Source organism: Kogia breviceps, chromosome 16, assembly GCF_026419965.1.
Source record: "Kogia breviceps isolate mKogBre1 chromosome 16, mKogBre1 haplotype 1, whole genome shotgun sequence".
Classification (NCBI taxonomy): Eukaryota; Metazoa; Chordata; class Mammalia; order Artiodactyla; family Physeteridae; genus Kogia; species Kogia breviceps.
In genome coordinates this window covers 25013346-25030687 of record NC_081325.1, presented here as the reverse complement: position 1 = coordinate 25030687, position 17342 = coordinate 25013346, and the positions used below count along the sequence as shown (strand labels likewise).

The following is a 17342-nucleotide window of genomic DNA, read 5'->3' as shown; positions in this document are numbered from 1 at the left end:
CTGTGTTGTATAAGAAATTCACCAAATAAACAATTACAGATTGTGTCATGGCCTGATGCATTAAAATTCGTGAAAATAAGAATTTGGAGGAGGCATTAAACAATTTTTTTAGATTTAAAGAATGATTGCAAACAAAGATATAATTGGTCTTTATGACTTTAGTGATCTAAAAGTGTTCCTGTAAGTCTACTAGGGCTGTAATATTATATGGGGTTATTTTAAAGGTCTTTGTACTATTACCTTATAGTCTACTATCCTCAAAATGCTAAAAAAAAAAAAAATCAGATCTAAAATAGCCTTAGATCTGATCTGTGGTATCCTTCTGATTTGAGAGTTATGTATTATTAAATATAGTTAACTGTTTAGGAATTGAAGTTAATAGTGGGATGACTGAATATTTTTCTAAGCATTTTAAAAGAAAAATGAAAATTATATTAGCTGGTGAGAATAAAAAACTTCAAAGTCTTTAAATAAATGTGTTAACATTATTCTATTACTAATTAAGTTCCTGACTTTTTAAAAAGTCTCAATTATAGTATTTTTTAATTATCTTTTTAGAGGAATATATGTTAGTATTCATTTTCTCTGCTGATAAAAATTTTAAATCTGCAGCGTCTTGCCCATGAGTATTTTTAAAACTGCAGCAGAAGGTTTTAAAAATCCCAAGGGTTTTATGAATATACAAAAAAGTTGCCTTTTTATTTTATGAGACTGTGGTTATTTAGGATAGTTTTACTGTAAGCAAAGTTAAACTTTAGAACCCCCCCCTTGAAATCTGAGTAAACTGCTGCTTGATAAAACTAAGGGCTTAAAATACAAGACGCTTTAAAAGTTATAACAGAGATGCAAATACAGGAAAAATTCATTCAACAATGACAACGAATAACATTGTATTAGAATGGAATCTCGCTTCCAAGTGCGTAATGCCATCACTAAATTTACTTAATCTTTCTGCCCTTGTTTTCACAGTACAAAGAGTCTGTACTGATTTGTCTTGTGTTGAATAATAACTAAAATTATGATTTTAAAGCCTTGCATATACAAAATATATGAATGAAAAACAGAAGACAGAAAATATATTTCATAAATAATCCCCTAAGTCAATTGAGAATGTTAATTATAATTTCAGAGCATAATTGTGCTTCACAGTTATTTATACAGCACTCTAAGAGTAAAAAGTTAAGTGGTGATTTTTTTTTTTAATCAACAGCATAAATATCTCCACATGGGTACTTATTTTTATCTTAAGCACCCATGAACACTTACAACGTGGTAAAGATTGAATATTGCAATAAAGAATCGTAATTTGTTACATGTCACTGTATTTTTTATGTTTTATGGTTTTAAAATAATGACTTTACAGGTCAGGAAAAAGTGCCTTATTTCAGAATAACTTGTTTGGAGAAAATTAATTGTCAGCTAATTACTAGGCACAAATTAAGGTGCCTAGTAATCGTGTCCATTCTTTAGTGTCCATAGTTACAAGTCCAGTTTGTTTTATTTTTATCATGATATGTTGTATATGTTGTATTAAGCAACTTTGTAATTCTCAAGGCTCATTGCATGAAGAACTTTATTATTACAAAAGTGATTTTTATTTTTAATGAGCTGTTTGATTTTTAATGGCAAAATCTTCAAAAAGCCATGAAATTATACTCTGTTGCCCTCTTTTTACTTCCTTCTTTGCCTCTTAGAAAAGTTATTGACTGTTAATATCAAGTCCTTATTTGTACTTAAAAAACAGCCTGCTTTTTAAAACTAGCACTAAAACTAGAACTATACTTTTGAGAAATACAGTAACAGATGACAACATTTAAATAGTTTAAAATATTAAATAATTTAAAAGTCGCTTGGAGCAAAAAGGAGCAGGTCATGCTAAATTTTTTTTCAAACTAAGCTAATTTCCTATGGTGCTGTTTCTTTATACTACTGTTTATCAGCAGTAAAATTCAGTGGAAAACTTGTTTTCTATATGAAGTCTGTGCTTAGTCACAAAGTCATTTATAACAAAAATAGTATGACTTCTAGGAAAGAACTTGTCAATGTACACAAAAGAGCAGGTAAACGAAACATTGCCAGTGTCTATAGACTAATATGTTTAAAGGAAAAACCAGCTCAATTTAAGTGACCATTTATATATCAGCTATTCATGATACTTGAAGCATTCTGAACATTTGGCTATAGGCATCTTAGTTATTTTACTTGACCCCTTCGTTTTCATGTTACATCAAATTAGGACACTTTAAAGAGAATGGTGCGTAACCCATCATTTCAAATTTGTTAACGATTTACTGGTAGAAATTCCAAAACCATGTGTTAAGGAGCCGCCTGAAAAGTCAGAAACTCTTATAACATCAGCTTCCATTAACGCTTGGATAATGTGTGTCCCTAGAGGGATGGATAAGCTTAGGTAGGAGTCAAGTTCTGATTTTCATAAGCAAGGGTTAATTTTTCAAATAATCTGTGGTTTATTTGTTTTCTCATGTATGTGCTGCTCCTGTCTTGGTTGTTTCCTCTTATTTCTCCTTTGCAGGCACCTTTTTGATAATATGGCCTGGGAGAATTAGTGATGCCTGTAGTAGGAACATCACTTCATCATTCCTTTCTTCTACATTGTCATGTAGTCACCCCAACAGGATGCTTTCTAAAGACAGTGCCATCTTTGTGACTCTCATCAACCTATTTCCCATGATGCCTGGATATTTTCTTGACGTACTTGCACTGTAAAATTCCCCTGTATTATCTTGGTCTTTATCTCTCTGGTAGTTTCAAACTTTGGATTTAAGTATATTATACGTACAGGACAAAGCAAATATCAGAAGTGTACACAGCTTGTTGAATTTTCACAAATTAAATGCATTCGTGTAGTCAGCACCCAGACTTAGAAACTGGCTGTTACCAGCTCTGCTGTATTACTGAATTTTATTTCCTTCTGTTGTGTGTGTGTTGTCTCCCTTCTCCTCAAGAATTTTTTGTTTGTTTGTTTTTGGTATTTATTTCCTTTCTTTTCTTCTTTTAGAGTAAGTGGAATCTCTTTAAGTAGCAATCTATAGCTTGGTCAAAGGGCTTCATAAACACATAACCATATTTGCTTTTTAGAATATCATTGAAGAGTCATAGAAGCTTTTAAAAATATTGTTTTTCTTCTGCCCCCCGACCACTTTAAAGTTTCATGCTGTGATTTCCTTTCATTGTTGGTCCAAAAGTGCATATTCATTTAGCAATGGTTCACTTTTTTTTTTTTTAGTGTGTAAGTTCAAGGCTCATAAAAGGTGTGCAGTGAGAGCAACAAATAACTGCAAGTGGACGACCCTAGCCTCCATCGGGAAGGACATCATAGAGAACGAGGATGGGGTAAGCTCGTACTGTCTCCCATCTCTCCCCGGCACCTCCTCTCTTTTATTCTCCTCTCCTGTGGAGATTAAGTGGGAGCGTCTATTAGTTCAATTACGACAGAGAGTTCAGGGGGAGTGTTTATTATTATGATTAGATGGAAGGTTTCGGTTGACTGTGACTTTTTATTTTCCATCCGGTTCTTTGTATCTTCCTTCAGCTCTTAAATTTCAAGGGGAATGTTGTGTAAGGGCTTAGGAGTGGTTGCTGTGCTGGGCTGGTGCTGTAGACCCTTATCTAGCCAACTAGGTTACTCTTTAAGGCTCAGCTCAGCTGTTTACTCAGATGTTCATTCCTGAGACTTTGGGGCCTCCTCTCAGTGGTGCCCCCCACCTTCGAAACCTTGACTGCCTTGCATGTGAATCTCTGATAACACTTTGTGGTCACTTTATGATAATCTCTCTATGTGCCTTTCTCCTCAGAGAGACTGCAAATCCTGCAGGGCAGGGATTTAGTCTTACTTATCTTTGTAACCCTACAGTGCTCAGGGCATAATAAATGCTCAATAAATGTGGGGGAAATGAACGTATGCCGCGAATGATACATGGTGCTGATTCCATAGAGTAAGAAATCATTGTATCTCTTCCCTTGGCTAAGAATGATGTCCTCCACGGTCTTTAATTTGACTGCCCTTTCTTCCTGCTGTACAGCTGGCTATGCCCCACCAGTGGCTCGAGGGTAACTTGCCCGTGAGTGCCAAGTGCGCTGTGTGTGAAAAAACGTGTGGCAGCGTTCTCCGTCTTCAAGACTGGAGATGCCTTTGGTGTAAAACGATGGTGAGAGTTTTATAATTATTTTCCATTTAAAATGTTTCTTTCTGTACCTTTTTCATCTGTGTGATTTAGAGACAAAGCTAAGAATTTACGGCAGAGCAGAGAGCCTGGTAGCACACGCACCCGTTGTAAGGTTCATCTTTTTTCAAGATGCGTTCCTTCCACTCTGATTACTTTTGCAGATGCCCTTTTCGTGACACCTACTCTTGTCCCTTTGTGTGAGGACCTCTCTCCCACAGTTTTATTGTTTTTCATCAAGCTTTAGCCACAATTAAGTGGTTTGCAATTTTCAGCCTGTTTTACTACCTGTTGCCCACAGAAAGCCACCAAATTTTGATTAACAGGCAAAGTGTAAGTTTGCTACAACCCCGTGTGTATTCTCCGGGAGAAAGAAGCCGAGTTCAGTAGGCCGTGCACTGATATAATTTAGATTATATACCTTTATGTTATATAAATAAGTGACTATTTTAAAACTTCTTTGCCTGTGCAAGAAAGTGGTGAGAAGCAGACACAGCATAGCGTGGAGCGAACAGCAAGCAATGGTCCCATCTCTGCCAGACTGCGTGAGGACTGGGCCTCTACCCTCCAGGAGGGCGGTCAGAGCAGGAACTCAGAGGGTGACCTCACGCCCCTCAGAGGGTGATGTGGGGCTAAAAGACAGCAGGACGAGGAGGCAGTGAGTGCTCACCTGAGCGCCAGGAGATGCCCTCTGATTACGATGCTGATTGCCTTGCTTCGGGGCAGAGTCGTTTGGTCGTGTTTTGAGTCTTGGAAGTCAGCCCCTCTCCCCCCAACAAAAAGACAGAACACCATTGCTTTTAATAAGCACGGTGAAGATGAGCAAATGCAAGAGATGTGCCTGTGATATGTTGATTTCATAATCAAGGACACTGAGTCCATAGGCCACAGAGAAAAATAAGTCCTACAATTTTTTAGTCAGGCCTGATAGATAATCTTGTGTTTCTTTTTTGGTTTTGCTTTTAATTTTTTTTTTGGCCACGCTGCCCGGCACGCGGGATCTTAGTTCTCCACCAAGGATGGAACCCGCGCCCCCTGCAGTGGAAGCGCAGGAGTCTTAACCACTGGACCGCCAGGGAAGTCCCCTCTTTTTCATTTTTGAATCGAACATGATTCTCTTCATCCCCATGCTTTTGTTATTGTTCATTGATTGCCTCTTTTATTGACATAGATGTTACTTTTTATTTCTTTTATCCCATTTAATATAATATGCAGACTATATTAGATATCTCTCTTTGGAGTTTTGGTGCAACCCTAACCCTGAAAACCACCTTCTGCCGTTCCTTATTTTAAAGGAGTGCTCACGTAAACAAGATTTTAAATCAAGATTCCATCCCACCTAAGATTTCTTTTTTGGGGGGGCAACCACTGATGTATGCATCTAGCACTATTTCTTTTTTTTTTTTTTTTTTTTTATAATTTTATGCAGTGTCTCACAGAACTAACCCCCGAGGTTTTTTGGGTTTTTTTTAAAATAACTCTACAGCATTTCTATTGATTGATTGATTGATTGATTGGCTGTGTTGGGTCTTCGTTTCTGTGCGAGGGCTTTCTCTAGTTGCGGCGAGCGGGGGCCACTCTTCATTGCGGTGCACGGGCCTCTCACTGTCGCGGCCTCTCTTGTTGCGGAGCACAGGCTCCAGACGCGCAGGCTCAGCAGTTGTGGTGCACGGGCCCGGTTGCTCCGCGGCATGTGGGATCTTCCCAGACCAGGGCTCGAACCCGTGTCCCCTGCATCAGCAGGCGGACTCTCCACCGCGGCGCCACCAGGGAAGCCCCTACCACTATTTTTATTAGTCTGCATTTACTGAAGTCTATTTCTCTACTTCTGGAACTTCAGCTATTCTTTTATAACTTTTTGCAAAGAAAGCAGGTCATCTGTGTGATGAGTTATTTTAGAAAGGTTTTATGTAAGTTGTCTTTACCTGTAACATATAGGTTTCTACTTGGGTTTAGTCAGTAGTTGTCTTTTTCTATTGTAGTTAATTTATAATGTGTGAGTTTCAGGTGTATAGCACAGTGACTCAGTTATACCTACATATATATGTTTATGTATTCTTTTTCAGATTCTTTTCCTTTATAGGTATTACAAAATATTGAGTATAGTTCCCTGTGCTATATAGTAGGTCCTTGTTGGTTATCTATTTGGTATATCATAGTGTGCATATGTTAATCCCACACTCCTAATTTATCCCACAGACATAGCAAACAAACTTCTGGTAACCAAAGGGAAAGCAGGGGAGGGATAAATTAGTCAGCAGTTTTTAAACTTTATTAAGTTTAACAGTAGGAGTTGAAAAAAAAGCAGTAGGAGCTAAATTTGGTTTTTTACACGCTTGTTCTACTCTCTGCCACATTTTAAAAATTTCACAAATGGGACAGAAGTATGATTACAGACTGTAGAAGGGATGATTCTAGAATGTCTTTCCTCTTTTTTCCTGGCAAACTGAAATATCACCTTTGCTTGAAATCATTCCCTGTGTCAGTTAGACATGCAGGTTTCTGGGCCACCGTCACTTTTGTTACATGCCTCTTAATCTTCTACTTCCTATACACTATCATTTATCCATTATGATATTATGATGCCTCTAAAATATGAGTTTCTAACAGCAAAACATCGAGTGTCTAAACATAGTCACCTGGTGCAAAACCAAACCAAACCATTGTTCCACAATCCTAATAGTCATAGTTCCACAATCCTAATAACTCTTAATTTTTCCAGCTGTTGTCCAATCTCTGGGCATAGTTTCACCTTTTCTGTAAAAATAGTGAGGATACAATTTTATCTCTGCTTTTCTCATTTAACATTGTTATAATCATAGAGCAAAATGCCCTATGATTCTCATACGTTTTAAATTCCTTTGAAAACGATCTGTGCCTGCTCATTTTTCTAAAATCCATTTGGATTGTTAATGATTATAAGTCATAACAGGAAATGGTCCAAAATTAGGTCATCAGCAGAACAAGAATTGCTATTAAGTTTCAATTATTTTCTCAAAAGTTTTGATAAATACATGTTTAATTGATATGCCACTTTTCTAAAAGGACTAATGAAATAAAGCCTTATTAAATAAGTGCTTTATGAAGTGCCTGCTCTTACTAATAAAACATTTAAAGGCTCTCTAGTTGAGTGCATACATTATTCTAAATTGCCTGGGTCCTACTTGATATGTTTGCCCTGCTTGAGTGACCTTGAAACTTTTTTTTCTACAGAGTTAACACACTTGCTGAGTGCCTGTGATGTGTATCATTTTCCAAGATGAGGGGGCAATAATAGGACCTTTTCCTTTTCCTTACAGAGCCAGAAGTCTAGCTGAGAACATAGGCACGGATGTACTTATAACTATAATAACATGACAATATTATAAAAGAGGTGTGAATAGAAAGTTATAGATCACTGCAGAAAGAGCAGACACATTACAGATCGTTTTTATCTTCATTAAATTCTGTAAGAATTTTATAAGGTAGATGTCATCATCAGTTCCTATGGACAATGATACTGACACTCACTGGTTCGCTTCCCTTCTTCCTTCCCGCCTCCCTCCCTCCTCTCCTCCTTTGCCCCCTCCCTTTCTTCCTCCCTTCCTCTGCACTTCTTCCTCTTCTCTTCCGCTCTCCTTCCCTTCACCAGGCATTTATTGACTACATACTACTTGCCTGAGACAATCATGAAAACAGGCTGTACAGACCAAATCAAATTCCCATCTCTAAAATGATTAGGTCATTCCTTAGAAGTATAAATATTGTGCCATTAAAGTAATTTATGAATTACTGAACATTTTGGGAGGCACTGGATCTTCATGTACCAGTTCCTTAGGCATAATTTATACCCTAATAAAACATTGATGTGTTTTTATGATTCCTGAAGGTTTATTTCATTGTTATTAGGTACACACTGCCTGCAAAGATTTATATCATCCTATATGTCCACTTGGCCAATGTAGAGTATCTGTCATACCTCCAATTGCACTGAACAGCACCGATTCTGATGGTATGTAGCAGTAGTGTAAGTATGTATATTCCTGGTATATCAAATGTTGATATGTGCATCTATTTTCCTAGAATAAATAGAACTGTAATTGGTTATTCTGGTTAGTTTTTATATAATAATTCCGTTTCAATTGCAGAACAATACATTTAATTTATAAAAGAACGTTTTAAAATTAATGTGTAAAAACATAACTATTAACACAGTGGTGAAATTACAGTGTATAAGACACTACATTTCAGCAAATAAAATAAGATCGTTATTCTGTAACAAAATGCAATCTGAAAATATTAATTTTTTATAAGCAATTTTTCCCCCTCCGTAATTGAAGCTGCCCGTTAGCATAGCTCTTATTGAAATGTGTTTTCTTACCATTTCATTGTAGGAATTTATACTCCTATAAATTCATTCACTTTTTCTGGAATTTTACAACTTAATTGTACGTACTGAAGAACCTGTTTACAGCACTGGTTTTGGAATAGCATACTAATAACTTCCTTGTAAGCAAACCATATTACAAAAGGCTTTTACCATAAACTCTTATCAATGTTTTGCATCGATAAAGTGCCTTATGCTTTTCAAACTTTTTATATAAATGATGCCAGTAGATATCATAGATATTATAAGCTGCAGAAGATATGATTTGTTAACCTGTGTTATTAACAGCCCCCCCACCAAGCCCTGATATATCAAAGTTCTGTTATTTATTATAAGATTTAAAAATATTTTCTAAGGTCTTATCAAGGAGGAGTTAAATATAATGCCGAAAATGAACATGCATCCTTTAACAATTGTGAATTTATAGACTATGATTGGTTTCTCTTAATAATTAAGTGTTGTTAAGGCAGGTGGTAGATCTCAATTTATCTATGATTAATACTTTTACCATCTTTGGTATGATTTTTCATTATAGTGCACATTTTAAACGATAAGTTCTGTGGTCTTAGTATGTAAATAGTAAACCTATCTCCTTTTGGGGGTGCTAAATTATAACATTGTTAAAGTAATAAACAAGGTTCTTTATTTATGAATTTATCTTTTTTCCTCTGAAGTTTTTCTTAAGAGTTTAAAATGAGAAAGCTGTACGTATTGATCTTGTGCTGTGTTTTGTTTCTTTTTTTTAACAGGTTTCTGTAGAGCAACATTTTCATTCTGTGTTAGTCCTCTATTGGTTTTTGTCAATTCTAAGAGTGGAGATAATCAGGGAGTAAAGTTTCTTCGCCGATTTAAACAGTTACTAAATCCAGCTCAGGTGTTTGATTTGATGAATGGCGGTCCTCATTTAGGGTAATTGATTATTGATAAATCTCGTTTGAATGATATGTAGCACTGAGCATGAAATACACTTGGTTTTTCAGCTGATGAAAATTGCAGATTCATCTAGACATCTCTGTGTTGATCTTCTGACATCTTCCTTTTTTTAAAGTTCTGATTATAAATTTTAACATAAACCTTTTGATATTTATATATCTTCCTTGGGTGCTGAAAGTTCTAAAATTTGTTTAGAAAATGTTTTAGAATATATCCTACATCAAACAGTTCTGTTTGCTTAGCTCTACAAAGTAGATCAACTTGTGTAAATATAGAAATACAAAAAATAACTTGAGAAAATGATTTGCATGGGAGGGTAGTATTGAGTTGTATATAATACAAATAATCAATTATTTAACCAAAGCACAGATACTGTTGTGGGCCTCAAGGACAGGTCCTCAAGGATTTCAGACTCAGTTCCCATACATTACAAAAAAGTGTTTTGTTAATTGTTCATTTCAAACTTTCTGGAATGTCATATAACCTAAAATCTGAGGGGAAAAGCTTAAATGTATTTTCAAGAGGGAAAATATGCCTTGAGGCACTTGGAATACATTTTTAGTGTATATATATGATTTTTGTTGAAGAGGTGATATTGTGGCATCTGACCCAAGAGCCTGCGATCTCCTTATAATTTACTCACACCAACTCGGCTTTTCTCTTGGGTTCCACCGTCACCTTAAATCATAAACACAGAAGTAGAAATGAAGATTTTAGATACCAGTTCCTGAGAAGGCCTTTGTGTTTTGTGATTTAGCACTCCTATCTTCTCTGTTTCTCTCCTCAGTCTCTCTTTGTGCCTCTTTTCACTGTGTCCTTTCAGGGTCTTCCTTCTTGTTTCCATTGCCTTTTTCTTGCTGTCTCAAGACCTTCTGGTCCCATGAGTGTTGGTCTTCTTCACTTGAACCCAGCTCTTTCCTTATGTGCTTGTACCTCCCTTCCTTTCTCCTGCATGTGTCCTGACACTTCCTCATCTAGCCTGTCTCCTCACCTTTGTCTCTCCCATTGCTGGTTAGCTTTGTCTCCCTTTCTAGCATATCTGTTTTATAATCCTTGATGGTTCCAATATCTTGTATTTTTGACATTTATTTCTTCTACCCATCCTCTAAAATTCTGAGGAACTCCCTTTGTGAAACTTCTTGAGATGGTCTCCATATTTTTTTGATTTTTCCACAATACTTGAGGTGTACAAAGGTACATTCACAGGGTGAAATGTGTCAAAATGTGAGATGAAGGAAGACAGAAGTAAAAAGATTGACCTGAGAATAGGGAAAGAGGAAGCAAAACAGCTACTGGGAGTATGGCGGGGGTACGTTGGGCACAAGGTTTGGTGGGTCTGTTTAGGAACTGCCCCTGTGCCACTCGGGAGCATCATTGCCCTAGATTCTCCTCCCTGGTTTGTAATATGCTACTCATGGCAATAACATATCCTTGTGAAGTAAAGAGAAAAGTCAGTGCTCTTACCATCTCCTGTCACTTAGCTTTCATTCTCTTTCCTGGGTTCTGCTTCTTTTTTGTTTTCTCATTTCTCACTCCCCTTTTTTTCCTAATTTTATCTCCATTTCTACTTATGATCTCCTTTCTGCTTTATGATTAAGACATTTTCTTGAGTTACGCATTGCACTCAAATTGATTTTTATAGTATAATTCATTTGTAAGAGTTCTTATATTTAATCTGAACATGAATACCAATAACTAACAGAACGACAAAGAATTGGGGAACGTGATTTTTATTTATTTATACTAAAATAAAATACTTTTTTCTTTCAGTTTAAGATTATTCCAGAAGTTTGACAATTTCCGGATTCTTGTTTGTGGAGGAGATGGAAGTGTAGGTTGGGTTTTGTCAGAAATCGATAAGCTCAACTTGAATAAACAGGCAAGTGGTCATTTCTTTCACTGCTAGTTATCCTAACCTGCTGACCAGTGATGTACAGAAATGTTAGAGTCCCTATGTGTCAACTTGTCTGAGGTCTCCTGTGGGGTTGTCTTTCAGTGTCAGCTGGGAGTACTGCCTCTGGGTACAGGAAATGACCTTGCCCGGGTTCTTGGCTGGGGAGGCTCATACGATGACGACACCCAACTTCCTCAGATACTTGAGAAGCTGGAACGAGCCAGCACCAAAATGTTGGACAGGTAATAACAAATTCTCTTCTAAAACTAGATTGAAAGTGACATACTGATATCTTTTTTTGATAATTAAAATTGTACTGACGGTAACCCCTGACGGGGGTCCACCCCTGAGGTCTAGAACAGAGCCTGGCACAGAATAGACACTCAATAAATATGTTTTTTGAGTGAATGAATGAATTGTAAAAAAAAAAAAATGAGGAAACTAGTTTAATGAATCCATTATTTTAAAGATAATGTAGAAGGCTATGTTGATGCTAATTACTTTAACTGCTATTTGGCTCAGAAAGCTTAAATAGTTAATGGGGGGGGGGGCTTTTGATGAGTATAATAGGTATGGTCCCTTCATCTTCTGGTTTCATTAAAACTAAGAAAGACATATAAACCTTAGATTTTTTAGAATATCTCTTCTTAATTATACACATTGAGAAGGAATTGAACCAACAAAATACTAAAAAACATAATCTTTTCCCAGGGACAGGGAAGTGTTAGGAAGACAGCTTCACATGAAGGAACTATCACTGTTTTGATGGTATCCTCGACTGCATCTCTTAACTGCTTTCCCTCTAAATGCCCCACATGTAAAAAGAAATCACAGTGTGTGTGCCCTGAGTATTATGCAGGAGGTGTTTAGAATTGGGGTATAGGGAGCAACCAGGGCTCAGTAAGCAGCAACCTCCATCCTAAGTGGGACACAAATGTCAAAATCTCATTATAAATTTGAGCTAGCATGAATCAAAACAACTTTGATAGGATTAGCCATCTGTGGCATTCTTCCCGAAAATAACAAAATCTCATCAGGGAGCCACCAATCTAAAATGTAATTACTCTAAAATAAGCTATAACCTAATTAATCGTAACCTTGCCTGACATAAGATAATGTTGTAATGGCTGATTCTTTTGCTGACAGAATATTTAAAAAGAAAGCTGGGCTGGGAAGCATTTGTCTGTGTTTATCCCAAACCAGTCATGAGAGGGATCCCCCAGTAGTTTGGGAGCATAAAGTGGACTCAGTCTCCAGTCTTTAAAAGAGCCTGGAGGTGATTTCCCAAACGACTGCCTAGTTCAGTGCTAACCAAACCCCACAAGGTATTTTAAATGGTTTTTTGTTGTAAATTTAAATACCGCTCTACCAGCAACCTAGGAAATGCTGTGAGGCATTTCCTCTGCTCTGGGTGTGTGCTTTTCCCTTGTTAAGTTATAAAAATTAATTTCTCTAGGTGGTTAGCAGAGAAACAACACCCCCTTGGTAAGATTCCTTAATACAGACCTGCAAAAAAAAACCCAAAAAACAAAAAACCACAAGAAAAAACAAATCAAAGGGGATTTAAAAAGCTAGGACTGTTGTTTAGAAACATAAGAATATTTTGTTCCAGTGCTTTCCTTACTAATTTAAGAATACCATTTGTAAAGAACAGGTGAAAAAATTGATGTTTAATAATATTCCACAGCATATATGCTTTTTCATATATAGTAATTTATTTGACCCTCAAAACAACACTGGCTAAGAAAAGCATTGTTATGACTGTTTTACAAAGTTGAAAATTGAGTCTTGCGGAGACAGTGGAGTAACAATGAATAGTATCTTTTGTCTGCCTGGCACTTCTAGTTACTTTACTTGATAAAGTATCATCTCGTTTAATCCTCACTGTACATTTATAAATGGCTAATATCATTATCATCTCCATCTTACAGGTAAAAAGGCTCAGGAGGTTTTTACATTAGCAGTGTCATGTAGCTAATAAGTGGTTGAACTGGCTGTCTGCACTGAAATCCAGACTCTACTTCCCAGGGGCTTTCAACACTGCACTCTCTGTTTAATGCACATACTCACCAAATGGGTCCGTAACTTCTGCCTTCAAGTCTGCTTAGCGGGTACCAATAAGCATCCCTTCCTGACTTGTGCTGCCACTTTCTCCTGTTTCATCAGCTCCAATCATTGCCTATAAAGGGAGGAGGTATAGCATGGAAGGTGCAAGGACATTTGGGTGGATTTCTTTCCAAATTCTTTAACCATCCTTTGACCAGAGAAGTATTGCCAGATATACGGAACTGGACTTTCATGTTTCCAATTGTGATTTTCCCTATTTGAAAGTTTACAAAGTTTAATTATTTTATTTGTTGCTTGTATTACATCTGTTTCTGCACTAGAATACAAGCTTTATTAGAGAAGTCTTATTCAATTTTGTATTTCCAGACCCTGGAATACTGTCACTTTGAGACATTCAGTACGTATCTGTTGCGTGGATGAATGAAGGAATGGATGACTTTTTGTGTTCAAATGTATATTTACAGTATATTCATGTCAAGAGTTGAATAGTAGCTATACACATCTATTTCATTTACACATCCTAACATATAACCTATGTCTTTTGGGGAATTCTCTCAGAATTTGAATTTTTATGCAAAGACTTATTAGTCTGAATGATACTTTAGGCTCTCTTTACATACTGATGCTAATCTTGGGATTTTCCTCTAGGTTCTATCACTGGCATCCACTGTGATATGCTTTTCTTAAAATCCATGTGTTACAGTACTGCTCTTATTATGCTTTGTGTCTTTGAAACATCTTTATTTCACATCCTGTTACTGACAACAATAATGTCCCTACCCAATTGTTCTTCCCAAATTTTGAAATTATTTTAGATGGAAGACTGGATTTATCTGGAGTTGATTGCTTTTCTCTAACACCAAATGATTCAATGTTTGGTTTGAAATGAATATTTACAGCTAATTGAAATAAATTTGCCTCAATTAAGTATTATTTCTATTAATTTTTTCCTCTCAATCCCATGCTTACTTTCTTAATGTAAGAAGGACTATTTAGCTAATTTTCATAATTTTCACTTCATGTCTGTATAAGCTGACTTGGCAAGACAGATTGTTACACGCAGAGTGATTTATTTTTCGTAGGTACTACGCGTTTGTTTAATCTAGGACATGTTTTAGAGTTTGGGGCTGTGACCCATTAGCAACTTATATAATCTAGTTAGAAATTGCAGTGAGCATTATTTAAAAAGTGAAACAGAAAGGAATAGAAAAGTCAGAATGCTTTGCACCCAGTGAAGAGGAGAGATCTTGTTACACATCTACATTTCTTACTGTGGGCCATAGCCTTCAAATGTTTGGAAGTCACCAATCAGAGAATTGGTAAGATATGGAAATCATAAATTATGAATTCAGTATTTTATGAGATTACCAAAAGTCCATCTCTTCCCATGTTTGGTTATTTTAGACACAGTAAACCATAGTTCATGAATATATGGGCATATGTGCGTATGTGAGGTAAGAACAAAGTCTGTTTATTAAATTTTAAAGGAATTTTAGACCAAAGATTTTTCTCCCTTCAGGTGGAGTATAATGACCTATGAACTCAAATTGCCAGCAAAGGCTTCTCTACTTCCAGAACCTCCAGAAGCATCTGAAGAATTTTATGTAAGACTTTAACTCTTTATCTATTTATCATTTGAAAACGGGGGTGGGTGTCTTGAACAATAAAAAACATGTAAGATATAGTAGTATGTTCACTTAATTGTAATTTTTCTTGTTTGGGGTTTGGTCTCATTGACTGCTTCTGGTCCTCTCCTCCAGAGGAAAGAATCCTTACCATCTAGGTTAGTGTCCTTCCATGACAGCCACCCTGGGCGTGTGAATTCAGCCACATCACTCGCCTTTGTGGGTCACATCTTCATGGACCTCAGCTGTTGAGGAGACCACAACGTTGGGAGGATTAAAGGAGGTGATGAGTGTGTGGAAAGCACCAGGCTTGCAGGTTCCCTTGCTCCCACCCTGATACATAGTTCTCCCTGAATATTCCACCTGCCTATTTACTCTTACCAACCGGGCTCCAGGGAAGCCAGCTGATGCCAGGCTCCTGTTAGCTTTCACTCATCTTCTGCTTCACCCACGAGCACCCGTTTGAATATTAGATGTTCGCCCAGCTCCAGACACACATCAATACTCGTCACCAGAATATCGTGTTAGCATTTCTCTCTTCCTGCTTTCCCTGCTGTGTTGAGGATGCATCAGGACAGGCCTCTAGATTAAGTCTGTGGATCAAGATAAAACAAAGGAAGACAGTGCACTTCATTCCATCCCTGCTACAGACCATTACTAACAACAGTTTTTAGATGTTCTTAAAGATTCAGCATTCTGATTAAACCTCAAAGCACTGGAGATTTAAAACAACCTAATTTTCAGAGGATTATTCTCTGACTCACTAAGACCACTTGATCTATGATAGCTTATTTTTCCCTCTAGGAAAATTCATCTGTTTATTTTACAGTTGAAATCTTTATTTTGTCATTAAGAAAATTATGATCTTGTCAAAACTAAGGAAAGGAATGATAACTAGAAACTGGACTATTCCTTAAAGAAGCTAATTGTATTTAATTTTTTCCCCTGATATAAAAATAGCAAAAACTGCTTCTAAAAATTTTGGAAAATACAAAAATATATAAAAAAGAAGGTAAAAATTTTATTTACAGTCCTGCCACCCAGAGGTAATTACTACGAAAGATTAATATATTTACTACTTTATTTCCAGCAGCATTTTTTTATATTATTATTTTATTCAACTATAAACATAGTGTTTTCATAGGAACCAATCTTTTTTCATAATAGTATTTTTTAAATGTTATTAATTTTCTCTCCAAAGAGACAAAAGGGGTATTATTTTGCTCTTCTTACTTCAAGATGTCTATTTCCTAGCATATAAGATAAAGTCAGACAGTTTACTTTTATCATATATGTAGTCACTAAATATGAGGTACAATTGTAACTACACAGAAGAAAGCTCTTTTTTAGTGTAAAGGAGTTTTGAATGAAACTTCATGTATTTTGCTTTTTTGTTAAAGTATTTCATAACAAAGAGATAATGTGCCTTAAGATTACAGGTTGAATGAGTGTTCTTTGTCACTCTCACCAGTCACTGTGTGACTTCTTTGCCTCGAAAACTGAAATAAAAGTAAGCTAAATATTCCTTCTTCGTAGGCTCAATCTAATTTTCCAGCTTATATTTTTTAAGTAAAATATTTATTTTGGATTCCCTTATGCATGATTGTGAAATTACTGTTTTTTTCGATATTCCTTAAAAGGCCACAAAATGTGGTTGATCTTCTTATTAACTGTTAGCATTCTGCTGGCACCATAGAATTATAGAGCTTAAGGAATTGTGACAGTTTTTTTAATTCCTTATGGCCATAATTAAGTAATTCTATTTGTTGTTTTACTTTTTGAACATTGTAAGAATAGTGATTCCATGATTTCCTTCAGTAACAATGATTCTATTGCTTAATACTCAATATCAGAAAATGTATTGTTTACATTTAATGTAAAATCCCTATGCCATCAGGTTCTTCTCTCCTCTACCCCTTGGTGAATGAATATGCATCTCTCCATTGGCCTCATACTAGTTCACTCTGTTCTCACCTCAAGTCTCAGCTTAGGTATCACTCATTCCAGGTGTCCACCACTCACTCCAAGTGGTCATCCCTCATCTCCCAAGTCCTACATCTGTGTCTTTCTTCAGTAGTTCCACAGCCCCCTTCACCTTCCATCATCTCAGTGCTGTCACACTGTAAGGATCAGGCAATGTATATTATTCACTCACCATTGTATTGTCATCTGGTACGATGACTGGCACAAAGTAGACAGTGAATTAAAAATTAGTCTTGTTAGGGAATTCCCTGAAGGCCCAGTGGTTAGGACTTGGCACTTTCACTGCTGTG

The 17342-nt window shown here is 36.4% G+C and overlaps 1 protein-coding gene across 6 annotated transcripts in view; it reads left to right on the top strand.

Annotated features, from left to right (window-relative positions):
• DGKH (diacylglycerol kinase eta) overlaps window positions 1-17342 on the top strand; it is a 185034-nt gene that overhangs the window by 104831 nt on the left and 62861 nt on the right. For all 6 annotated transcript variants that reach the window (XM_067016163.1, XM_067016162.1, XM_059041725.2 and 3 more), the window contains exons 7-13: window positions 3248-3354; window positions 4044-4169; window positions 8073-8175; window positions 9300-9459; window positions 11254-11362; window positions 11480-11619; window positions 14964-15048. In XM_067016163.1, coding sequence (XP_066872264.1) covers window positions 3248-3354; window positions 4044-4169; window positions 8073-8175; window positions 9300-9459; window positions 11254-11362; window positions 11480-11619; window positions 14964-15048 — 830 coding nt within the window. The remainder of the gene's footprint in view (window positions 1-3247; window positions 3355-4043; window positions 4170-8072; window positions 8176-9299; window positions 9460-11253; window positions 11363-11479; window positions 11620-14963; window positions 15049-17342) is intronic.